Genomic DNA, 27,620 nt, shown 5'->3' on the forward strand with positions numbered 1-27,620 from the left:
CTTTTCATGGAACAGATATTTTCGTTGTGCTGTCTGCATTGACACCTCGGCCTGTTCCAAAGTGGTTACGTTTAATCTAGAATCCAGAAATACATATGATTATTTCAAATTATTCCCTCTGTTGTCCCTTTGGCCATCATACATTTCCTCTGACATCATGATCCTCATTTACCTAGTTTTGCTTGGTTCTTTTGAACTTAATACAACTTTTTTAAGTCTTGACTAACCACAATAGTTTTGTATCATCTAGCTGAAATAATGAATGAATACTTTACATAGCATAGGTCTCAGCCTTTGAGGCATACACCACTGTTAGCCATTTGGGAGAGACTTTGTTAAAGTCTTTTTCAACATTTATGTAAATATAAACTGTTTCTTTTATTTTGTTGTCTGGTCAAAGAGGTCTAATAGGTTAGAAAAGCACCATTGTATTTTATCCCAATTACATCATCTTTATCTAGATGCTTTGTTTTAACCAGTGTTCCAGGTACTGAATTCAGACTCATTGTTCTCCAATTACCAGGATCACCCCAGCATGTTTACTAAAGATAAATATAGTATTTACTAACTTCTGGTCTTTCAGTATTGTCATTGATTGTAATTGTGATCACATATTTTTGTTATTATTCAACCACTTAGTTCTTACATTTCTTCAGAACTCATGGATGAATTCTACTCACTCCTAATGACTTCATCAGTTATTTTTATATATTCCCTTTTTCAGTGGCTGACAAATGTCTTATTTTTATTACTTGAAAAGATCGGGTCTAGAATAGGTTTTTCCTCAACATCACCTGTGGTGAAGCTGATGCAAGAAATTTTTTGACTTGTCTACAGTATCCTATCTTTTTACTTTCTAGAAGTCCAACAGACCTACTCTTTCTTTTACAAGCTTGCAGCTTCTGATGTACTGAGAGAATTTATTGTTGGTTTTTGTGTCTTTGTATCAGTGGTGGACAACCTGCAGCACGAGGGCCACATGTGCCCCTTCGGGGTTCTGCGTGTGGCCCGCCCGACATTGCTTTTACCATTGTTTACACACAGGGTTGCCAAATACCATTGGTTTCTGTCCGTGCCTTTTTTTTTCCCCTACCAGTATTACTAATTATGGGAATTATTGTTAAGATACCCAAGAAAGGAGCACTCAATGACTGTAACAACTGGCATGGCATTACTTTCAGTGCCAAGCAAGATCCTTGGTAAGACCATTATTCAGCGGATCTCAGATGCTGTTGACAAATCACTGAGGCTTTCACAAAGGAAGTGGGTGTGTAGATCAATTGTTTTGTACTGTGTAACATCACTGAGCAATGCACTGAATGGCAGAAGTCATTGTTCATCGCATTTATTCATTTTTGAAAAAGCCATCAACAACATTCATAGGGATAGTCTTTGGCATAGTTTGAGAGCACATGGAATACCACAACAAGTAGTACAGCTCATCAAGAGTTTTTATAAGAATTTCACATGCAGCATGGGAAACAATGATCTGCGCTTCAAAGTTAACACTGGACTGGACGCAGGGATGCATAATGTCTCCAATGCTTTTTAACTTAGTCATAGACTGGGTTATGCAGAGTAAAACGGAAGATGAGTCAAGAGCATCAGATGGTCCATCTTCTCCACACTAGAGGACCTTGATTTTGCTGATGACCTCGTGTTGCTCTCCCATATGCGTCATCATATGGAAGAGAAGACAAATCAACTCTGCACCTTCAAAAATCAGATTGGACTAAGAGTTAGCCAGAAGACAACAGAAGTCATGACCCTAAACATTGAGGCACCAGCATCAGTCAAGATCAATGGCCGTGACAGATGTCACAGAGAGCTTTACATACTTGGGTAATATCATCAGACAAGGTGGAGGTGTTAGAAGAGATATTCAAAGCAGACACGTAAAGCCAGAAATGTCTTCATGAGTCTGAATGCTGTATGGAAGTTATCACAGTACAGCATCCACACCAAACTGAAGTTTTATCAGAGGTGTGTCTTATCAACATTATTATATGGACCAAAATGCAGGTGGATGACAGAGTATGACAGGTAAATTATCAGCCTTTCACTCCAAAAGCCTTTGGAGGATCCTCCATATTTTTTGGCCCAGAATAATTTCAAATCAGGACTTGCTTGAATGGTGCAAGCAAGACGACGTGGCCACCATAATTATGAAAAGATGCTGGCGATGGATTGGGCATGTGCACAGGAAAGATGGAAGCTGCATCACAAAGACTGCTGTGCACTGGACTCCTGAAGGAAAGCAGAAATGAGAATGACCCAAGGCAGCATAGCGCTGGACTGTTGAAGTAGAAATGAAGAACCTGAATCACACTTGGGGTACTACTGAGAGGCTTTGTTGCTGCCCTACATGCCAGTAGGCATAAAAGACAATGATGGTGATGAGGAGGAGGAGGACTAAAGTAACACCCACATAAAGCAAGGGTATGTGAAGTGAGGTGCCAGCTGATTGCATACTACATTGACTGTAAGAGCTGTGTGCTCCTTCTGCATCCAGTCAAAATGCTGCTGTGATTTAGTCAGCACACCCTGCAAATTCTAGGTACACAAGTCCAGTTAGTAAAACTATCCTGTCCTGGGAAAGCATCCTGGTTACAGCAGTTGTGCAGCCCATGGAGACGGAGGGTCACTCGTGGCCCACTCACTAACCTAGAGTGCCCATTCATGCCTTGGATAATTGGTCATCAGATTTCTTTATTACTTTCCTCATTTCCATTTTTAACATTGTGCACCATTGCATTTTGCTTACTTTGTTTGAGCAGAAGATAAGAGAAGTAATTTTTGGTGGTAGCGTATTGGACAGAGCCATGGGGTGTTATGTGAAAACTGGAAAAGCCAGAGGTTATAGTAATTTAGGGAAGAGAGTGGCAATTACTTGAAGTAAATTGAAATGGTAAAATGGATTCCGTAGAATACTAAAGAAATTCACTGTTTTCATTTTCAAGCTGCATGATCAGCAGAGGCATAAACTACAAACACCTTGCCAGCTTTTATCACAGCAACAGTAGTGTCGATAGTTTCAGCTGCAGTAGTTTTGGGTCTTTCATTATAGTTTGTTGTACAAACCCACCATCTGCAGATGTTGCACACTGTGGTAAAGTTAATTCTCCCCAGTTATTCTCTGTGTACTTTAACAGCTCACTAAAACGATATGAATGTAGGGTGCTGAAAATTGAAGACTAAATGTACTATTGTGTTCCCAGGAGATTTAAATCAAAGATAACGGAATTGATCCAAAGAGAGCCTGACTGGTATTGAGCATCTGACAAAGAGCTTGAGTCCAACAACTCCAATTCTAACTGGAGTTATGACTATACCCAGATTCATTCTATCAGGGCACATGATTTCACATTTTTTTATCCCTACAGATTAGTAAAAAGAGTGATGCAGTTAGCCCAAACTTTCTTCTGCACCAGGACGCACAATCCATTTCAGGGAGCATGATAAACCGGTTTATTGCACTGGCACAGAACACTTAAGGCCACCCAAAGAAGATTGTTTGTTTTGTTTTTTACATAAATAATGAAAATAAGTTTTTGCATGAGTAAAAAGAAATGATAGGCTAAAAGAATTTACTCTGCAGCAATGTTTAAACAATTCCCATTTTTTCTGTTTCTGGTATACTGACAGCTATATAGTCATTCGTCTAAAATAAAATATACTCTTAAGTAGTCTTTCTCCCATTAAAGAGTGATTTTTTGTTGTACTGTAATACAGAATAATTAATTAGTATTCAGATAAATCAGTTACCTGTTGTGTTGTGCTTCAAAAGCATTAGCTAAAATTTGAGTATTAGTGGGTGCTGTGTTCCAAATTTTGATTAGTCAAGGTATAATATTACCTGTGCAGGCACTGAAGGTATTTCTTCCATGTTCCCATTTGCAAAGTTGATCATTTGGCTTAAATGAATTGTAGGGTAAATGTCTTTTTCCTCCAAAATACTGCTTATTGTCTACCCTTAGGCAGGGTATTTGAGTAAGATGAACCAGTGGCACAATTATTCTTATGGTGCTTTTTTTTATGCCATCTAAAATGGCAAAAATACATTTAAGAGGTTTGCTTGCCTACTTAGTTTTATGAAATTGTAATTTAATTTAGAATAGCTGACTATTTAATCTTTTAATACTGTATAGCAGTGAAAGTTAAAAACAAATTCTGTTTGCAGTTGAGACTGCTGTTGGAGAAAGTTCACAAATAACTAAACCTATAGGCCATGTCTACACTGACAAACAACTTCGAAATGGCCATGCAAATGCTCAATAAGCACGCCATTTTTTTTTTTATTCCTATGAGTTCATAGGAATAAGGGAACTTAAAGTTGGTGGGGTCCTTTCGAAAAAGACCCCTGTCTGGACGAGCCGCATGGGAGTGAAATGCGGCAATTTCGAAGAGCTGTGGCCGACGGCATGTAATTAGTTATCTTCGAAATGGCCATTTGCATGGCCATTTCAAAGTTTTTTTTTGTCAGTGTAGACGTAGCAAGAGTATATTAATAAAAAATCTTATCCTTTTTCCCTTATGATGAGATGTACAGGGCAGTTGGGGGTCTGAATTGTATAATTTGTGTTTGGGGGCAGATTACTCTCTGAAAAGTGATTCTAAGGCAAGTTTTACAATTCATCATGTAAGGTTCATGATTCTCTCATGTTCCATAAAACTTTAAGTTTTTTTTTTTTCGTAGTTATCAAGACACTAGGAAATTCTGGTTGAAAGACGAAATAATCACAGTGCTTCCCATTTGTAAATCTCAAAGGCAGCCAAGCACAGGTTGAACCTCTCTAATCCGGCACTCTCAGGACCTGATTAGTGCCGAACAAGAGAATCTGGTAGACTACTGGAGGTCAATATTTCTAGCATATTATCAACACTTTCACTGCTTAGTGGGCACTTAGAAGACATTTAGGGGTAAATTACAGCTAAATAAAGCACACAGAACATTAACTCCCTGATTACATATAGGAAACTCTTTCATATCCAGCAGTCCCAGGACTGGAAGTTTGCTGAATATTTAGATATTCTGGATAATAGAATACCTAGCAATGCATAACACTAAAGAGAAACAAGAACAGATATTAAGCAAACAAAAATGTATGCAGAGTACTTTATTAACCAACAACAGTAGTATTGTATGCTGAAAATTTATACTGTATTTGCTATATTTATTTACATTTACTTTCACTATACTTAAGGATAATGTAACTAAAATTTACTTATGGTTAGAATGCCAGTTATTTGAGAGTTCTGGATGATAGAATAGCTGTTAAGAGAGAGAGAACTGTAGTCAGAAAAATTTGAGCATGTTTATAGTGAAGTGCATACTAATGTCTGCTTTTGTAGCGTACATCTTAGCATAAAATTGTGGTTGATGATAAACTGATGATGATGGTGATCACTCCTTGTCAAGTATGATCATCTTGCATGAAAGTTGTGGATTCTCAGGTGGCTGATGAGGCCCACCTTTGAACCATGAGTTCTGTCACAATGAGGACAGATGTTTCCAGGTACAGTAGGAGGCTGTTGACCATGACTGGAAGCCAGTGTCTCTCCCTCCTTCTGCCCCTTTTGTATCCTCCTCAGCTTGTTTGCGGGCAAATTCAAATGCAAGGGTCCATCATGCAGTTCTTCTCTTCATTTTGAGTGATCCTGAGCAAGCGTCTCCCGAATATTAATGTCCATATTGCACTTCTTTAAAGTATCCTTCAGCAAGTCTTCATAATGCTTCCATTGTCCTAGTACGTTACAATACCCTTCCTTCAGCTGAGAGAAAAGGACCTGTTTTGGGAGGCGATGTCTGGCATCCAGATGACATGACCAGTCCCGTGGAGTTACTGACATTTGATCATTGCCTCAATACTGGTGTATGAATACTATTACTCTTCAGTTTCTTATTCATACCAGGCATATTACTCAATATTAACAATGTAATCCAGTGTATATAACATCAAATTAGGAGTTACACACACACACACACACACACACACACACACACACACATATATCTCCTAGAACTGGAAGGGACTTCAGGAGGTCATCTACTCCAGTCCCCTGCCCTCTTGGCAGGTCCAAGCACCATCCCTGATATGTATTTGCCCCAATCCCTAACTGGCCTCCTCAAGGATTGGGCTCACAACCCTGGGTTTAGCAGGCTAATGCTCAGACCACTGAGCTATCCCTCCCCAGTAACTTGGTGTGTAACCTTGAACAAGTCATTTAACTTTTGTTTTTGCATTAATTTGTTCTTTTGTAAAATATGCATAATAATGCTTACCTGTCTTCGTGAAGTGATGTGAGATGTACGGATACACTATATAAATGTTAAGCACTGCCTTTATTATTATAGCCAAACCTCTGCTGTAACATTCTTAACCCTACATATATATATAGTGATTTCTTTTTGTTTAAAAAAAAAAAAAAAAAAAAAAAAAAGGAGCCAGTAGTGAGCCAGCTCCCTGCATCCCCATCCCAGCTAATCCTGTGGCTAGGGCTGCCAAGGTGCCAATACTCAGTACCAGCACAAAAAAAAGCACGTGTGTGTGTGTGTGTATAACATGATGCATGTTTCACACCTCATTAACAAAACCTGCATGAATACTCAGTGTCCTGGATGCTGCATATAAATAAAGCATGTGTGTCTGCATGCCTTAACTTGGGACCTTGTCTTCTCTGGCCATGAAATTCTAGTACCTCTTCTGTAGTCTCTGCAGGCAATAGATGTTCCAATTAGGTTCGCTTTTGAGTCTCTTCTGTTTAGAGCTGTACAAAGGAGCTAAACTTGGCAGTTTATTTGGTGGGGAGGAGCTAGACTGGTATTTCTTTCACCCATGCCATTAACAGGCATGCGGCATCTCTGTTTGGATTCAGTGCTAAAACTGCTCATATTTCAGATGACTATATGAGTCAGTGGGGGGTGGAGCCATTTCAGACAGTGCTCCCAATTAGTAGGAAGGCATTTCTAGTATTTGGAGGTTTCCAAAGTTACTAAACCATAATGTAAAACTTAAAAGAAAGGGATGGAGAAGGCAGATATTGAAATAGATTGTGTGAATTTTCTCTCCTTTGCACTGGTATTTTTTATGATGATGTGCACAACCATCTCACTGTAATCTATGTGTCTCAAAGGAAAAACGTACAGGCAAAGCCTAGTGGTTTTGTGGTAGTGTTCTGAACTCCCTTTCAGGAAATCTAAGTTGGATTCTCATTGACATTTCTGCGGGCTGCAAGTGCTGCAAAGACAGTGTTCTCTGAAGGTTGGCAGTTTGTATGGGAGCCGAGCCATGTGTTGATTAATAGAGAGGCTTGTGTTGATTACTAGCTAAATAGCTGTCAGGATTAAATCTAGGTGGCTGCAACTCTCTCTGGAAGCTAAGAATGGTGAAATTGTTCCCACAAATGGGCATGCTAAAGGTAAACCCCCTTTCCCTAAAAGAGGAAAAAAGAAAACGATAACTGTACTGTGACATGAAGTACCTAGTGATCAAAAGTGAAGGTATTGCAATAGCAAATGACTGAAACACACACTTGTCCATATTGCCACTAAATGTAATATGCATTCATTTATAAGGAGGTTTTTACAGTATAGAACACTGAAAACACATATCCAATAGGTATGTTCATTTTAACATATTCCTTGAGCAGTCCTGATTAATTAGTGCATGTCACCCTCTGGTATTCACTAAGGGTGCGTCTACACTAGGAACTAACTTGGAAGTTATCTTAGAAGTTAGACACTACTTTGAAGTAGCCAGCAGAGAGTCTATGCACATTATCCCTTACTTTGAAGTTAACTTTGAGCCCAACTTCAAAGTCCTTCTTCCATTCCCTGGAATAAAGTAGTGCTCTACTTCGAAGTACGGTGTGTGTAGATGCTCAGCTTCAGAGTTGCTCAACTTTGAAGTCAGCAACTTTGAAGTTATTTTTGTAGTGTAGATACAGCCTAAGATTGTTAATTTTTAAAATATTGAAAATCTAAGGAATGGTACATGCCCATTATGTTCTTTTTAAATGAATTATGTTGGTATAAAGTTTTAGTGGAGGAGTCCATCATTGTGATTCTGACAACATTCATCTAAGGGAGGACTGCCAACTGCAATTATTTAGAACAAAGTGGAAAAATGCCTGAAATGCATTGTGGAAAGAGAATAAGAATGCCTTAGATGCATGTAATTACTATCTTTAGGCGCACAGTTGAGAAAAGGTCCTTAAATAAGAGCCATAGAAATACCTCTGCATTTCTATGCAAGGTTTAAGCACCTGACATTAAGATGTCCCACAAGATCATCCTTAGGTAGAGCCCTTGAAACTGTCATCATCTTGTATCACACTGCACTGAAAAGTGGAATAATGTGTTACATTTTCACGAGCTTGATATCAGCATAGTTGGCCAAATTCAGCCTGCCATGTGAACAATCACGTTGATGTCAGTAGAGCACTGTGCCCTTGTAGAGGATTTGGTTTACAGTGTTGTCAATCTGTTTTTGTTGTTGTGTGGGTGTGGGTGTGGGGTTTTTTTTTGGGGGGGGTTGTTTTTTTTGTTTTACTGGTTCATCCATCTAGATGAATCCATCTAGCTCAGGATTCTATGATCTAATGAATGAGAAACTCTGATCAAGTGGTTACAACACTAAATTAAAAGGTGAGACCTGGATTATATTCCTGGGTCTTCTAGTGAATTGCTTTGTGAATTTTAAGTTATTTAATGTCACTAAGCTTTAGTTTCCCCATGTGTAAAATGTGAATGGTAATGCTTGTTCTAATTTTTTAAGTTCTTTGAAGTATATGGATGAATAACATCAATTTTAACTGTTCTTTTATGTGTGAAGCCCAATTTCTGATTATAGCGAATGTGTGTGTTCTGGTTTTAATTAGTCTTGATATTTCATGGTAGTCTCTCTTATCATTCATTATAGTGATCACTTAAGGATAGGAATTTCTGCAGTTTTTCTTATTTGATTCAATGATTTAGGTAGCTTCTTGAATGGTGACATGCAAGCTGTAGGAGAGACAGAACATATTCTTTTGATATCTGAAGAATAGCAAGAGATTATCTGGACATGATGGGGATCATTTTGGTTTTCTTCATGAGCAACTTCCTCTTGGATAGCAGAGCAAAATGGATTCACAAATGAATGACAGATTATCTCTACCAAGTGAAATTTTAAATTATTCCTTTTTTAACATGATGCAATTTGTGCATGTTTCCATTAGCTCCAGTAAACTCTGCTGCACACTGTCAAATGGTAGCTGTTGCTGGTTCTGCTACCAGAACAACATTCAGAACATGGAGACAGCACAGCAGCAAATCTGTAGTTAAGGTTGAAAGAGTTTAGCAATTGTCATTTTTTAAGGCTTGGAAGGGGACAGAGAGAAGTTCAGCACAATGTATCAAACTATTTTTGAGTTATGTGCCAGTGAAGAAAAGTACAGACTTCTAAATAGAGTTCTGTGAGCGGTTCGCCCCTGGGCCCAGGTAGCCTAGTGGCTAGGCCCCCTGGCCAGGGCCTGTTGGGTGGGTCCTCAGCTCCCACCCAAGTGTCTATGGGTTGAGTTTGGGGTGTGGCCCCAAGAATCTAGTTCCCCCTTTTGGCGGGAGAGGGGCTCCCCTGAGTACCTGGGGGAGGGTCCTAGGCTGCGCCCTCTGGCGGCTAACTGGGTGGCAGCTCTGGCCTGGGGCCTCCTGACTCAGAGCCTGCTTCAGCCTCTTCACTGGTCAGACCCAAACTGAGCTGGCTTTCCCTTTATACCCTTCCAGGCCTGACACTGGCCACAGGTGAGCCAGGGTGGGGCTGATTGGGCTAACAGGCCTTGTTTAAACCCTGCCTTGCCTGGCCGGCCTCCCTCTCACAAGTTCTAACACTGATTTTTAAACATGTGGTTTACTATGAATTTTGTTCTTTATATTACAAAGTGCACTTGGTATTAAAATAAGAAAGGGGTTGAATTCCTTCACTGCTTCCTCCCCACAAACAACACAATTTTCTGTGGTTTGAAGGTGCAGCGTTCCCTTTTCACAGCTGCAAGTGATTTCAGAGGATGTTACATGGAATGTTCACAAATCAAACATCCTGTGATTCTCCAAAACTAATCCTGTGACTGGAAACCAATGTGTCGTTCATGAACTATTAACTGAATTACTCTTGCCCATTTCACAGGCTGCATCAGAAAACTATATATGTCATGTCATGTAGCTGTGTGTAAACCATTTATATGAGGTGTTAATGTTGTAAATTGTAAATGTTTAGTTTTAAAGGCTAGTTTATGCCTGATTGTTCTGTGTGTTTGTGAGAGCTCATGCTTAGTTTCTAAACTGATGCCTTTGGGATGTACAAGCATCAGTTTGTGGACAGCTGTGATTGTGTACCATTTTAACATTTTAACTTGAGTGGTGATTTTTAAATATGAAGCTCCCTGGTTTCTGCCAATTTCTTACATCTGATACTCAGATTAATTTTTCAATATGCAACTTTGATTTGGAAAAGGAAAAAGGCTGATTAGTTTCAGCATCTCTGGAGAAGAGTGAGTAAATATAATCAATAATAAATCATTAAAACCTTGTAACAAACAAAAGATGTGAAATATGCATCTCTCCATCCTTTTTACCACGACCTTATTAGCAGAAAATGTTTAGATTTAAAGGGCAGTGATGCTTAAAATTGTCCATTTTGTGACAGAATTTCGAAGCAAGTGTTTTTCCACCTCTTGGAGAAGTAGTAAAAACCAGCTAAATGTTAATGCTCCTCTGAACCTCCCTGCCCCAACTCATGCATCTGATGAAGCGGGTCTTTGCCCACGAAAGCTTATGCTCCAAAATACCTGTTAGTCTATAAGGTGCCACAGGACTTGTTGTTCTTGAAGATACAGACTAACATGGCTACTTCTGTGATACTAAATCTTAATGTCACACTCACACTTACTTTTTTGTTTGAATTATTTGCTCACAGATTTTAAGGAATAGAAATGATTTACTAAGAAAACATTTAGTTTGGATTCAGAGTGGTTTGTTTTTTGTTTTTTGTTTTCTTTTTCTTTACACAGCAGTTCCGTGAAAGCAGGGAAATAACTGGAATGAGTGATTCTAGCACTTTTTTCTCTTAAATATTCCAGGAAACTTATTTCTTCAGTGTAAATTTATAGTAAAAATATATGATGAGGTTGTAGCATATTGGGCTAGCAAAGCTTCAAAGAGTTCAACAAAGAAGGAAAAGTCATTTTCCCCAGTGCTATAAATACCAAAGCCTTAACATTTGAATTGATTGGTGTCTGGCAAAGCTAATATCGGTTAGATCATATGGAGAGAGGTTTTGGCACTATGTTCAAGAGGAAAAGCTTGTTTCTGAACATCATGAGCCAATGTATGAAATATGAGAACTCTCTTCCCAGGAATGTGCTGCGTGAAATTGTTCTAGTGCTGGACTTCAGCCCCATCTGGTGTTTGAACAGGGTTGCTTCTTTCACAGCTCTCCTATATCATTCTATGAATAGGAAGGCATGTTGCCATACTGTACTTGAGAAAACAGACATGTATGCAAGTGCCTGATTTTATTACAGGTTGAACTCTAAAACCCATTACTCTCTGGCCAGACTACAGACGTTGCTAGATCAGAGAGTCATCAAGCCCTGAGAGTTGGGGGTTGTGAGACGGGGAACAGCAGCATCTGACCGTGGCTCCCAGGACCTGCCAGCTGCCCCTTCCCTAGCCCCAGCTGCGGTCCATGGCTCTCTGACCCTGCTGTGGGCCATTGCTCTCCAGCTCCAGTGGGGCTAGGGTGTGGTGGCCCCGGGGCTGGGGCCAGGGAGCTGGGAGCTGTGGTCAAAGCCAGGGAGTAGAGAGCCATGGCTGAAGAGCAGCGTCTTGCAGCCAGGAACCAAAAGACCACAGTGAGCCAGTGTTGGAGAGCCACAGCCAGGGCTGGGTAGTAGTAGCCCAGGGCAGGACTGGAGAGAAGGGGCCAGGGCCAGGTAGTGGACGGCAGACAGGAGGGGAGCCTGGGAGTGAGGCTGAAGGCCAGCCAGGGGATTGACCTTGCCTGGTCCAGCAAAATCCCTCGTATGGGACCGCTCAGGTCCCAAAGATGCTCAACCAGGGAAGTGGAACTGTAATGACATCTATTGCATGTCATACTGTCATGAAAGCCAGTTTTGATTTTGGTGACCTTCAGCATAGCAATCCTGTTGCTAAAATATCAACCACTAAATTACCTTGAGAACAGTTTTTACTGGATTTGTTTATTTACATAGTTTGCATTTCTTTCTGTGATCAAACATGTATCTTGATCATGGAAATAGTCTCTAAATATAGAAAGTGTTGCTTCTTGTTCATTGTATTTTTACATGAAAAATGATTCTCTGGGGTTACATTGGGAATGAATCTGGCCCAGTGGGTTTAAATTGATGAGACATCATTCATGAAAAACTCACATTCTACATATCTGAAAGTTCACATTTAGTGGATTCATATTTTGGTTTTTGACACAAGGCTAGTTATTTCAGGGTGCAATTAAGCTCATTCTCAAATAGTTTTCATGTTTGCTGAGAGAAATTTCTGTCTGTATTGAAGATTTGGTAGGAAGAATACAGGTGAAACAAACCAGTAACTGAAGGAAGTATTGCCTTGTGTCATGCATATGATTTAAGATAGGTTTATTGTCTGTTCTAAGTTGCCTAAAGATAACGCCATGAGGAAATTGAAGTGTGTGATTTTTCTGCATGTAGTGGACTAACCCACTCTTTTGGGGTAACCATTTTCTCTGCCCCTGGAAGGGAAAGACGCTTAAAATGACTGAAAGGCTTTTTGTTAGGTAACTGTGAATTAAACTGAATTATTTAGAATGGTTTCTCAGTCAAGCAGCAGCATATTCACCTTTGAACTTTAAACAGATGCTTTAAATTGCACTTGGGCAAACTAAATATATTCTTCCATTATCCCTGTCCTGTTTAATATTTTGGAGGGTGCTTCATGTGCTTCTTTTTTTAGCTTTAGGGCTTGTTTTCCTCATCTTCCAGTTTATCACGCAGAACTGAAGGTCAATAGCACTGAATTAGTAGGAGGATAACACTATATTCCTAATCATGGTCACTTTTCTCTGTGTGTTAGCCTTACTGCCAGGTTTACATAGGCGTAGTTACTGTGCACAAAACTAGTTCTTTGTAATCTGTATGAGCAAAAAACATGATCTGTATATTGGGCCCTACTAAATTTATGATCCATTTTGGACAATTTCCTGCCATAGGGTTTCTAAAATAGAAAATTTCATGATTTCAGCTGTTTAAACTGAAATTTCACAATATTGTAATTGTAGAGGTCCTGGCCCAGAAAGGAGGTCGGAGGGAATTGGGGTGTCATAAGGTGGTTATACAGAGGGTGGGGGATGCACTACTGCTACATTGTTTCTAGAATGATGGTAATGGTGGCACTGTTTTCAGAGCTGGGCACCGAACTCGTAGAGCAGAGCCACCACCAGCAGCAGCACATGACATGATATGGTAGTGCTGCTTTACTTCTTTTCTACTGCTGCTGCCAGGGCACTGCCTGCAGAGCTGGCTTTCTGGCCAATAGCCACCACACTCTGGCCAACCAGCTCTGAAAGCAGTGAAGAAGTAAGAGTAGCGGTACCAGGACCCCTACCTTCTTGCAACTCGTTTTTTTGATAAAGAACCCCAATTTGAGAAACATTTGTCTCCTCTATGAAATCTGTTTAATATAGGGTAAAGGCAAACAAAAGACCAGATTTGGGGATGGTGGCAGTCCATTAAGTGTTTTTTGTGGCCGTGTTTGCTAGCGCATTATCTATATCTAATTTGATTTACATTTCAAATTTTTGGTTGTGTAGAAGTCTGGAGAGGATCTGAGGAGGTCATCTAGTCCAGCCTCCTGCCTAAAGCAGGATCAATCCCAACTAAATCATCCCAGCCATGACTATGTCAAGCTGGGACTTAAAACACTCTATGGATGGAGATTCCACCACCTCTCTTGGTAATGCATTCCAGTGCTTCACCATCCTCCTGGTGAAATATTTTTTCCCACTATCCAAGCTACACCTCTCCCTCTGTAATTTCAGACCACTGCTCCTTGTTCTGCCATCTGTCACCATTGAGAAGAGTCTCTCTCCATCCTCTTTAGAGTCCCCTTTCAGGAAGCTGAAGGCTGCTATAAAATAGCCCCTCAGTCTTCTCTTCTGCAAACTAAATAAGCCCAAATCTCTCAGGCTCTCCTCATATGTCATGTGCTCCAGGTCCTTAATCATTTTTGTTGTCCTCCACTGAACCCTCTCTGGTGCATCCACATCCTCCCTATACTGGGGGGCCCAGAACTGGATGCAATACTCCAGATGTAGCCTCATCAGTGCTGAGTAGAGGGGAACAATAACTTCTCTAGGTCTGCTGGGAAAGTTTCTCCTAAAGCACCCCAATATGCCATTAGCCTTCTGGGCTTCAGGAGCACACTGTTGACTCATATCCAGCTTCTCATCCACTGTAATCCCCAGGTCCTTTTCTGCTGCACTGCTACTTAGCCAGTCAGTCCCCGGCCTGTAACAGTGCTTGGTACTCTTCCGTCCCAAGTGCAGGACTCTGCATTAATCCTTGCTGAATTTTATCAAATTTCTTTTTGGCCCAATCCTGCAATTTGTCTAGGTCACTCTGGACCTTATCCCTACCCTCCAGTGTATCTACCTGACCCCCAGCTTAGTGTCATCTGCAAATTTGCTGAGGATGCAATCCATCCCCTCATCCAGGTTATTAATAAAGATGTTAAACAGTATTGGCCCTAGAACCAGTCCTTGGGGCACTCCACTTGAAACCAACTGCCAGCCAAAAATTCCACCATTGATCAGATCACTACCCGTTGGGCCCGTCTATTAAGCAGCTTTCTGTCTGTCTTACAGTCCATGTATCCAATCCATACTTCCTTAACTTATGGGCAAGAATGTTAATAAAGAGCTATTGATTGTCACATAGAAATTACTTGATTCTTTTAAAACATTGTTAAGAGCATTTATTTCTGGGGAAATTCTGTACCAAAAAATTAAAAAGTCTATGCACAATATTTTAGTATGTGTATGTGCTGCAAAATAGATCAGATAAAATAGAAAGACAAAGGAACCCCTATGACAAACCAGTTCTGGTTTCTCTGTTATGATTTTGTTGGGCATCTTGGTCTGGGTTTGTTACCTGTGCTAGCTGGGTCCATCTTGGGGGAAAGCTCAGTGCCTCTAGTCATCTCATTGATTCTTGGGGTTTTGCCCTGCCCTCATAGGAATACTGTACAGAGATTTCCAAATAGAGAATAATGCCAGGGGGATAGGAAGTTGGAAGCGGGTACGTTTTGGTGGTCTGGAAGGGTTTGTATATATTGGAAGAGGGTATTTCAGTTATACTGGAATAGGCTGCATGGGGCACTCTCCAACCCAGACACCTCTATGCCACCACCTTCAAAGTCCAGCCACAGGACCAGATGCCTACACACATACCCCAGAGCCCAGCCACAGGGCATTGCTCAGGCCAGACACCTGCATCCTCTCCCCCAGAGCCCAGACATCCACAGGGAGAACCATCCTGATGCGGGTCATACCAAACTTGTATGGAGCTTCCTGAGGTGACTTGTGTTGTGCTATGCAGGTTTGACACTGCACAGATCCTCCATCTCTGCTGGGCTGGACAGTCTTCTCACTTTTAGGCCATGGACAATGTGCTGCCTCCTTTCTTGATGGCATGCTGGGAACCGCAGCTACCAGAAACCCTACAGTTCTCTCTTTCTTCCCCTTTGCAATGTCCTCTATTTGTGAGCTTGGGAGCTTGGCTCTGCCAGGATCAGTGCCCCTTAGCAGCAGCCAGAAACTCTGCAAAATGAATTCTGCAGGAGAGAATGCAGTTCTGCACAGACCATTAATTCTCTTTAAATTCTGCATTGCACAGCAGCACAGAATTCCCTCAGGAGTAACAATTGTAGAAAGAGAAACTGTCAGAGTATGAGTGTAAACAAAGTCATTCACTTGTCACTGAAAGTAGTTGGTTTTCCCCATTCTTATCTTTTGCTTTCTCTCTTTCATTTTTTAGAAAAATCACTATTTGAAAGAGTAGATGGAAGAAATGAGTGGAGTGAAAACGAATGGATGACATTCTTACCATGCACTGAACAGTGGAACATCAGGAGCAAAGCTCTGGGAAAATGTCTGCTTGTAATACCTTCACTGAACACGTCTGGAAACCTGGTGAATGTAAAAACTGCTTCAAACCCAAAAGCTTGCACCAATTGCCCCCAACCCCTGAAAAGGTTCCCCTCTCTCATGGTAATCCAAAAACCAATGCAAACCACAGCAGCAACCACCGTGGTAGAAATACAGGAAATTTCCGACCCCCTGTAGCAAAGAAACCCACTATAGCTGTGAAACCCACCATGATGGTAGTGGATGGGCAGAGTGTCAGTGGTGAGATCAGCGCACCAGATCATTGTGAGAACAAGCCAAAACAAGGGTGGAACCGAAACAAGGCAGTCTTGAACAATAAGCCACTGAACAATAATAATGAAGAAGAAATTGAAGCATACAGCCACACTCATAGGCCTTATGGCAACAATGATAGTGCAGGTAAGATACCAAATAACAATAATAATGGACTGACTGAAGTGTTAAAGGAAATTGTAGGTTTGGATACCACACCTCAGCTAACAGGAAGTGAAATGAACTCAAAGGAAACATTTTTGGGAAGAATAAATCATTGCTATAAAAGATCATTAGACAGACAGATCCCTCCAAGCTGCATGATGGGTGGAGTGAAGGAGTCTCATGGTAAGCATGTTATTCTGAGTGGAAGCACTGAAGTAATAAGTAATGAAGGTGGACGTTTCTGTTACCCAGAATTCTCCAGTGGAGATGAAAGTGAGGATGATATGTTTTTTGGCAGCATGCAAGAAGAGCATGAAAGTTGGGATGAAAGTGATGAAGAATTGCTAGCAATGGAAATTCGCATGCGGGGTCAACCTCGTTTTGCCAACTTTAGAGCTAATACCCTGTCTCCAGTCCGGTTTTGTGTTGACAAAAAGTGGAACACTGTGCCTTTAAGGAACAAGTCTCTCCAGAGGATCTGTGCTGTGGACTATGATGATAGCTATGATGAAATTTTAAATGGTTATGGAGAAGAAACTGTGATCCTTTATGGGCAGGAAAGCATGCAGAGTATGGTGTCATCTGATTCCACATCTCCTGATTCTTCTTTGACTGAAGAATCTCGCTCTGGAACAACCAGCAGTTCATCTCAAAAACTCTGTAATGGAGGGTTATCTCCCAGTTCCCCTAAGGAGATTAAGCTGGTTGAACAAGATTATGAGAGTCTTTGTGATCAGCAGCAAGTGAAAGACATGTCAAGAGCTTACAGAAACACTACAAAAATTCTAGAGACCCACAAGGCAGTTCTTGCACTTAGACTGGAAGAGAAGGATGGGAAGATTGCAGTACAAAATGATAATCAAGAAAGCAAAAGTTCTACAGATGTTACTGGTCAAGCAGTGACAATAAACTTGGTGCCAATGGAAGATCAAGCCAAACCTTACAGAGTGGTGAATATGGAACAACCTGTGTGCAAGCCATATACTATAGTAGATGTGTCAGCAGCCATGACCAATGAATGTAGGGAGAGTCAGACTGAAAGCTCAGAATCCAAAAGTATGCCCTCTCACCCAAATTCACCAGGAACTCCAGGTGCACTGATTACATCTACGTCTGCGTCATCTGGGCAAGTAAATGCCAATCTAAAGAAATCCAGTGCAGTCAGATACCAAGAAGTATGGACATCTAGTACTAGCCCACGACAAAAGATACCTAAGGTAGAATTAATTGCTAACAGCTCAGGACCTTCAGTCCCTCCAAGGAAAAGCAGCCACAAATCTGCTCCTACTTCACCTACAGCCACAAATATTTCTTCAAAAACCATCCCAGTGAAGTCACCCAATTTGTCTGAGATAAAATTTAATAGTTACAACAATGCTGGCATGCCACCTTTCCCAATTATCATTCATGATGAGCCTACATATGCTAGGAGTTCAAAGAATGCTATCAAGGTTCCTATTGTAATCAATCCAAATGCATATGATAATTTAACCATCTATAAAAGTTTTCTGGGGACCAGTGGAGAGCTATCCATCAAAGATAAAACTACAAGTGTAATAAGCCACACATATGAAGAAATAGAAACCGAAAGCAAAGTCTCTCAAAACATACCCACCAAACCCTCAGAATTTACCCAACCCAAGGTGGTAACTAATAGCACAGAGTGCAGACTGGGTTCTGTGGCTCAGAAAATTCAAGAGTACAATAGCTGTCTCAGTAAAGGTCAGACCTCAGCACAAATAAGTCATACTTCTGGCCACAGCTCCCCAGCAAGAGTCCAGAAGATAAGTCAAGAGCCCGCAGCCAAAATGGAAGGCACACAGGAGACTTTTGGTGGTGTCAGCAATAGGGAAAATGCAAACACAGTGCTTTCTCAGATTGTGGCTTCTATCCAGCCCCCACAGTCTCCTCCAGAAACACCTCCATCAGGACCCAAATCTTGCAGTGTGGAAGAATTATATTCCCTACCACCTGATGCAGATACTGCTACAAACAGCATGGTGCGACCCAAATCTCTCTTTACCACACAGTCCCTCAATGATGCTGATGTATCCAGTGCCACAGAAAGCACTACCACTAAAGTGCAGAAGGATACATTTTCAAAGCCACTTGCCACCCACTCTTCAAAGCCAGTAACGGGCCCTGGTAATGCCACAAGCCCCAATATAGAGCAAGCACCTCCATTTCCCCCTCCACGTTCCACTTCTTCACCCTATCATGCGAGTAATCTGTTGCAAAGACATTTCAGCAACTGGAGCAAACCAACCAGTCCCACTAGATCAACAGAGGCAGAGTCAATACTGCATTCAGAAGGTAGACGAGCTGCTGATGCAAAACCAAAGCGTTGGATATCCTTTAAGAGCTTCTTCCGCCGCAGAAAGACTGATGATGAGGATGACAAAGAGAGGGAAAGAGAAAAAGGGAAACTAGTGGGTCTTGATGGAACTGTTATACATATGCTGCCACCTCCTCCAGTTCAGCGTCACCATTGGTTCAGTGAGTCAAAAACAGACTCAAGTGAGAAGCCATCCATTGTTTTCATGTATAGATGTGAACCAGCACAGGCAGAACCAAACACTGACCATAGCAGTGGTGAGGTGGTGTTGCCAAATGGAGATACGGTGGCAAAGGACAAAGCAGAAATAGAAGTGATGTTGCCTGAGAATTCTGAACAAAAAATTAAGAGTCATTCTTCACCATCTCAGATTTCCAAGAAAATTCTCAGGTAAACTGCATGTCTTTTTAACTCATTCTCTATTGTGGAACACATATATTTTACAGAAATGGGAAGTAATTTAAGGCATTATGTAGAAACTTGTATGTGCCTGTATAATGGTTTTACGGTCTTTACATTTTATTGGATAGTTGTTTTCATTAGGACCTTTCATCATCTAAACAGCATCTAGTTATCTCAGCTGTTTTCTGTGTTTTGTTTTATTGGGAAATCTTGTTCCAGTAAATCAAACATTCATGGCTGTGAATGTTTAGATTAATGTGGTATTTCTGTGTTTTAGATTAAGACCACTAAAGAACTCTGGTATAGAAATGGAGGGTAAATATTTCATGCAGATATTAAAATTTCCCCTGGAACTGGGGACCCCTCCACCCTCTTGTCATCCCTGCCCCATTCTCACCCTGCCATGTCTCTTCTACCAGTTTTGCCCCACCCTTCCTCTTCCCCCAAGTGTGCCACATCTATGCTCTCCCCAACCTCGCGGTGAACCGACTGACCAAGTCCTATTCTTCCCTTGCTGAGCATCCCAGACCCTGCAAACAGCTCTTTTGTGCTGAGCAGGAGGCTCTGGGAGGGAGGGAGAGGAGTTGGTCCATGGGGCCACCTGTGGGCTAGAGGATGAAGAGCAGGAGGGGAATATCTATCATAGAATTAGCATCTATCATGCTATTTATCTGTCTGTCATGTGCCTCTCCAGAGGAAAGAAAGAGGTCTCCAACTGTAGCACCCCATCTTGATAGTCCATGTCATGACTCAAGTTTTATTACCATATGTTTTAGTGTGTGTGTTTGTACTGTTGCTTTTTGCAATGGCCAGTCTTTCTTTCTTCTGTTTTCCAACCCCTTTTGGAATTTTTTTTCCGCCAAGCAGTGGTGATACTGTGTGAAATCATAGCTCAGAATTTTCCAAGGATGGTTCAACTTTATTTGCTATGAATTTTATTTTATAAAAAAGTACTAACACCAGGGGTTGGCACTAATTCTTATGGGGGCCACTCCAAGAATTTGGTAAGTGGACAAGGGCTGCACTCTTCCTGGGCTTACCTGAATGGCTCCCAGCCAGCAGCCCAGCAGGTACTTTATCCAGGGTCCCACTACTTGCTCAAAGCAGCTATAGGGGCCACATGTGCTGTTCTGAACTGAATCCTAGCAACAGGCGGGAGGGGTACTTCACATGCAGACTGCCCTACAAACAGAAAGCTCCTATTGGCCAGAAATTAGCCAATGGGGGCTGCTAGGTTAATGTGTGATGCCTTACCCCCTGGCTCACAGACACATGTGGGGCTCTGCAGCTGGCTGTTCTGAGTGCTGAGCAGGGGTGGGGCAGGCAGGGAGCTGGCAGAGGCTCCTGTGGGCTGTATTCATTGTCTTGGCAGGCTGGATATGAGCCGTATTTTGTCCAGTCCTGATTAACACCATTGTGATCTTTCTGAGACTCTTTTTAAAAGAAAAGAATAAAACATCAGGAGTTTTAGGAGCCAGATAAGATTTGGTAGCTTTTGGTGGCATGTGGCTTTCTTGTAATCTATTTTTATTGCCCTTGAAGCATTTTAATTTCTTGAAGGAATTGGTTTTGCTTGATTTTGGTTGCTGTTAAGAAGGGAAGTGAGAAAGGAGGGAGACATTTTCAATACCAAAAATTGAGACAACACATTTTAAGGATTTTGATTTGTTGCTCTTACAATATTTGTGCACTAGACATGGCAGCTTGCAATTTTGTACCAATAGGAAGTGTATTTGATTTACCAAGCGATGCTGCATTTACTTTGTATTAATTTACCAGATATTGGCTAAAGGTTAATGCTAATTTAGGCTAAAATGTGTGGAATGGAAAAAAAAGTTCAAAATCTTTAGTTAATGACTGCAGCAGGCTTAGAAAAAAATTGAATATCTGAAGATAAAGATTGGTGAACATGATGCTTTTCTAACTGAGAATGTCAATAATTGTAAAGCTCACTGAAAGATCACATGGATGACTTGGAAAAGAAGATAGGATTAAGAAATGTCAGATTGGGGGGAGTCCTAAAGGCATATCAACAGGAGAAATTAAACTTTTTTTTAATCCCCATAGTGGATTATGAAGGTGGTCAAGATTGATAACTTTAAATTCCTTTAGCACTGTGTTGTGGTTATATCTTTGCTGGAAAGGTCAGTTCATCACCCCTAACAATTCCTGCAAAATATTTATCTTTTGAAATGAGGAATAAACATTTGAAACTGAATGCATTTGAGTCTGGAATAGGGCTATCAAGCTTTTTATCCATGGGAGGTCTTGTTTCTCTTTGGCATACATAGATGTTAAAACGATTCAGGCAAATATGAAATTGGAGTCGTAGAGGGTTTTTCTGAAAACCAAAATGATTATTTTTTCCTCCTAAATATAGAAAAGATTTTCCAATAAAGGTTTCAGACTGAGATAGGGAATAAGCTTTTATATTGGATGCAGAGGGTTGTTTATTTTTCTCCCAAAAATTTCAGTGTAAGTACATTTTAGCCAAATGTTTGTAGATTATAATCTGTAGCGGGTAGTCTGAGTTTCTCGTACAGCTGTCTTTAGCATGTTAGCTTCAGCCCTGATAATGCAAGCCTTTCTAACTGGATTGGGAAGCTCACTCCCATCTGCAGCATAGACATATAGGCTGCTTCAGAAAACGGCTGCTATAGCTTCTCTGCAGAGCAAATCAATATTGCTTGTTGCTTTACCTTCAAGGAATAACACTGAGATCAGCGTGAGCAGTTCTCAGCCCTTGCTGTCTGGATTATGTTGTGAACTCCTGTACAGCTTCTTGGCATGCTTACAAGGTTTTTTGTTTTTACTGATCTAGAATATTGTAGTAGACGGATTAAGTCTTGTCCTCTGTTTAGATTTGGCTATGTGGCTGAATGTCAAAGTTGATGTGAGTTTTACAGCACAGTGTAGCTAAAGTTCTTTTCTTTTGTTATTTATCACAGCTCATTCAATGGACTTCTTGCTAGAGGAGATGCTTACAAGATCAGTCTTAGTAAAGATATTTTTCAGAGCATTAAGGTCCAAAATCCTTATCATGGGTTTTTATCCTCCTGTGGTTTTGAGGGAAGAATATTCAGATGTCAATCACTGGCTGAGAAATGAGGCCCTTCTGGTATGCACATCAGTTATATCCACCATATGGGAAAGGTGCAAATGATTATCACGTCATGCAAACACTACATTTTTCTGATCCATTCTCCATGACTTTACAGTGTGGCTCCATCCTTGGATGACAACTTGTTGCTAAATTTCACCCTAAAATATCCTTCTAAAATTATAAAGGAGGCTCACTCTAACTGAATTTTCAGATCTAACATGAAACTTCCAGATCTGAAGAAATGGGTCTGTCCCACGAAAGCTCATAACCTAATAAATCAGTTTGTTAGTCTTTAAAGTGCTACAAGACTGCTTTTTGGTGAAGATACAGACTAACATCACTACCTCTCTGTGACTTCTCTAACAACTGAGTTTTTTAATAGCAGTTGCCTCAGCCTGATGGGTATTGGAATAAAGAGTTCTATCCACAGAACACCAGTACTCTGTTTTCACATTGGGATAATGGTTCTTAGGACAAAGCAATCTTTCATCCTTAAAATCTCCAAGGAGACAGTACTGCAAGCTTTCTGTCTCAAGCTGGTGTCCAATGGAGAGCAGCTTTGATGTCTGCACAATAATAAAAATACATCTACACAAAACTGAAATATTCAGGAGATAGAATTCATAATTTTGTCTTGTCACCCAGGTCTAAGGAATAAAAAGATTTCAAAGCCTTTGATATCTAGGTGGATCAGATTACAAATATCTGAGGCATACAAGATAAAGAATTTGTTTTCTGCACTCATGCAGCATTGTCTCTTGGATTGAGACATATTTCTTAAGAATAAACCCATAACGCTCCCCAGATTCCATACTGGAAGCTAGGTCATCTCCTCATTGGAAGGCAAAAAAACTTGAGCCACTAATCGACAGGTCAAGAGTTCCATCAAGATGCAAACAGGCCTAATGCCCATTATAGGATCTATGGATCTTATTGCTTCATGAAATATTACATTTGTCCATATACATTTTCCTAATGCTTTCTGAATTTAACAGTAATGTATGACACACCACTGTAAAGTTATATAATACATCAAAAATCCAATTATAAATTCTGGAGCTTTTAATATTTGTTCCATAACTGTGAGATATTACAGATGTCAAGACTTTTAAAAATGTCTTGCTACCCTTATGGTTCACACATTGCATAGTTTGTCATTAAGAAACATCCACGAGCATGCCAGTTCTTGAGCTTAATTCACCCTTGGAATGTGAGCTTGAAACTTTGGAAAATTGTTGGGATCGGTATCTTTAGAAACTGCTCTACCCCTTCTGCTGGGTTCTAACAGTATAAATAGGCCCCAGCCACCCCTCAGCTCTTTCCTGAAGTGAAGAAGATGCAGCAAACTCTGAACACACTCAGACTACGTCTACACTGGCACAAAACTTTGAAATGACCACGCAAATGGTGTAGTCAGAGATTACTAACGAGGCGCTGAAATGCATATTCAGCGCCTCATTAGTGTGCTGCTGGCCATGGCTCTTCGAAATTGCTGCATTTCGCTCCTGCGCAGCTCATCCTGATGGGGAGTCCTTTTCGAAAGGATCCCGCCAACTTCAAAGTCCCTTTATTCTTATGAGATCATAGAAATAAGGGAATTTTGAAGTTGGCGGGGTCCTTTCAAAAAAGACCGCTGTCTGGACGAGCCGTGTGGGAGCAAAACACTACAATTTCGAAGAGCTGTGGCCAGCGGCATGCTAATGAGGTGCTGAATATATATTTCAGCACATCATTAGTAATCTTTGATTTGGCCATTTGCATGGCCATTTTGAACTTTTGTGCTAGTGTAGACGTGGCCTCAGGCTATGTCTACATGGCACTGTCAGCTCGAAATAAGATATGCAATTCATACTATGGAAATTACGTGGCTGATTTTGAAATAGTCTATTTTGACATGTTTTGCTGTCTAAACGCTGCAGAGACACAGGCAACACCATATCCCGAAATAGCACCCACCATCTAGATATAGCCTTAGTGTCCTCAGTAGTCCCCTTGTCTTTTTGGTCCATTCTCTTCAGTGTGTGGATACTTTTTAAATGTATATAATTACTATTCTGTATTTTAAAAAAGAATAGTTTTTCAGTGCCAGTGCTAGCTCTCTTGGGCACCAAACACCAAGGGAAGCCTAATATTACCAGCTATAATAGCAACCTGTCTTTATCTAGGAAGAGAACACCTGCCATCAATTCACTGTAATTCCATTTTATCTCCTGAGGAAAGAAAGTCTCTTATCAGGTTTTAAAAGGCAAAACACAAACAGTTGCATGAACAGTCCCTCAAGGACTCAGTCCTTCATTAACTTTTCAGCAAATGGGACAAAGCTTTAACTAATCACTTCCACCAGAGAGAACATGAAAAATTTCTGGGTCTACTTGAAAAGCAGGCAGGACCAACACTACTAGATACCCTTCTCCTGGATTGGGGTCAGGAGTGATTCATTCTCTGAAACCCATTTATTGCAAAGATCTGGAAAATTGTACAAAAAAGGGATCACAGTACTGCTTGAAGTCCCAATTTGGGTCCCTCTGGAATTGATATAAAAGCTGCAAATCCACCTTCCCAGTTTACCGGCTCTCTTGTCTCAGGGTTAGGATTGAAGTTCTCTAGTTGAATTCAGTCTTTCAGGCTGACAGATTATCTTCTAAATTAGCTAGAAAAGTCAATCAAGAATGGTCTGTCAAAGTCCAAAAGATCCTTCTGGAAAGTAGTTACAGATTAATTTGGAACACCCTCATCCAGCAACATCTGTGATCTGGCATGGTTTTAGTTAGCTGAATGATCTCTTACAATGGGTGTGGTCGAGTCTCCCATGGTCCAGGGAAGTTTGTTTCGAGCCACCAATCCTGGTTCTGTGTTTTGTGCTGTTATTTAGCTCTAATTTACTCCTAAATGTCTTCTAAGAGCCCAGTAAGCAGTGGAAATGTTGGTAATGCTGCTAGACAATATTGACCCCCCTGTGATTTCACTGGGCACTCAGGGTCCTGAGGGTGCCAAATTAAAAAGTTTGACTCTGTAGTCTTCTTCATTAAATTGGGGAAAATTTTACATTTAGGTAGCTCAAAAGGGAATAGACTTTCAATGATCATCCATCACTTTCATCTTAGATTGTTTACTCCGCTTAGAACAACAAACTGCCATTGTCCAGTCAGGTCTACCTTGACTTTACACCATCTGAACAGTGCATCAGCAGTTTTGTTGCTGTAACCAAGTCTATGAAGGGCTTTTTCTGTATATTCCCTCTATCTCATTAGCTACTCATATAAAAATATTTTAATCTTTGTTTTTACCATTTGTCAGAGTCTTCTCTCTACGAAAGCAGTATTGCTCAGTGTCATTGCAAAAATCAGTGATACGCACTCGCCTTGAATGCAGTATTCGTATATATAGTATTTTTTGTAGACATGAATTTATTTCTGGTAATCCTGTCTGAAAAAAGGATACAGCAGAAATAGTGGGTGTTCTAAGACCATCAGTAAAAATCATTAAAGGTGTAGACTTTTGTGTGAAGAGAATTGTAGACTGTGACTGGTTTGAGAGGAAACCAATAAGAAGGGAAATATAATTATATTATAAAATAAAGAATTGTGTACAGATGGTAAATCCAGCACTCCAGTATGCATTTTCTCAAAACATAAGAAAGGATATCCAATTAAATTGAAAGGCAGCAAATTTACAAAAATATTGATGAAAAGAAACACCTTTCACGAGGGTGTGATTAAACTGTGGGTCTGATTGCCACTAGATATCATTGATGCCAAGAGCTTAGCAAAGTTTGTAAAAGGATTAGACTTGCCATATGGATTATGAGGAATGTGTATTATATCAGATTTAAGAAATAGACCAGAAAGAAACTTCGTTAATGGACTGGGAGTTTCAAATTGCCATCTATGGAGTTTTCACCTTTCGCTGAAACCTCTGTTCCTGGATTATGTCAGAGATCAGAAAACAGAAATACAAGAGTTACTGCTTTAATGAAGCAAATCAGTTTATTTTCTTACTCCCATAACATAAACCCATAAAGTTAGTCAGATATAAAACTGGTAGTTAATCCTCCCAATACTGTTTTATGAAGATAAGGTGATCCTTCATCCTGATTTTAAGTTCCTGTCTAATATGATGTCTGATTTCCATATCAGTCAGGCCATTAATTTGCTTGTATTTCTCCTCAAACATTATTCATATTCAGGGAGTTCAGGCTTCATAATGTCTCCATACCTTAGATCTCCAGAGGGATTTCAAACATCTGTATAGAAACAAACATATCTGTAAATTCCTTGGACTCTATGCAATTCATCATTTAGAAAACAAGGGATCCAATCATGTATCTAAAATTATGATCGTGCAGGTTTTGGCCAGCAGGGGATATCACAGCACACTCAAATTGGTAAAGACAGCTTCTATTTTTTTCATTTACTGTCACTGATATCGAAGACAAAACAAAAAACAGTCATGTAACACTTTAAAGACTTAGAAAATAATTTACAAGGTTATGCGCTTTCATGGGACAGACCCACTTTTGAGATCTAGAAATTCTGATGAAAGTAAACTGGCACAACAAGTATTTGACAGAAAGATAGAAAAAAATAAATGAAAACTGACAAATCAGCTACATAGGATAGAAGGATTTGGAGAACGGTGGAGATGAGGAGGAAGAAAATTACTTACTGCAACTGTCTACTAAGTTAATACGTGATGGCCACATCAATACCATCCTGTACAGTAAACCCACTGACCGCTACGCCTACCTTCATGCCTCCAGCTTCCATCCCAGACACACCACACGGTCCATTGTCTACAGCCAAGCACTAAGATATAACCGCATTTGCTCCAACCCCTCCGACAGAGACAAACACCTACAGGATCTCTACCAAGCACTCTTGAAACTGCAATATCCACCTGAGGAAATGAAAAAACAGATCAACAGAGCCAGACGTGTGCTACAAAGCCTCTTACTACAGGCCAAGCCCAAGAGAGAAACCAACAGAACACCACTAGCCATCACCTACAGTCCTCAGCTAAAACCTCTACAGCGCATCATCAGGGATTTACAACCCATCCTAAACAATGATCCCCCACTTTCACTGGCCTTGGGAGGCAGACCAGTCCTTGACCACAGACAACCTGCCAACCTGAAGCAAATCCTAACCAGCAACTATACACCGCACGA

The 27,620-nt window shown here is 40.6% G+C and overlaps 1 protein-coding gene across 8 annotated transcripts in view; it reads left to right on the plus strand.

The window, feature by feature from the left end:
• Positions 1 to 27,620, plus strand: part of PEAK1 (pseudopodium enriched atypical kinase 1) — a 221,299-nt gene that overhangs the window by 160,521 nt on the left and 33,158 nt on the right. For all 8 annotated transcript variants that reach the window (XM_075007167.1, XM_075007165.1, XM_075007173.1 and 5 more), the window contains one exon: positions 16,066 to 19,338. In XM_075007167.1, the coding sequence (XP_074863268.1) occupies positions 16,178 to 19,338 (3,161 nt within the window). In that variant the 5' untranslated portion in view covers positions 16,066 to 16,177. The remainder of the gene's footprint in view (positions 1 to 16,065; positions 19,339 to 27,620) is intronic.

This window comes from Carettochelys insculpta, chromosome 12 (genome assembly GCF_033958435.1).
Source record: "Carettochelys insculpta isolate YL-2023 chromosome 12, ASM3395843v1, whole genome shotgun sequence".
NCBI classification, from domain to species: domain Eukaryota; kingdom Metazoa; phylum Chordata; order Testudines; family Carettochelyidae; genus Carettochelys; species Carettochelys insculpta.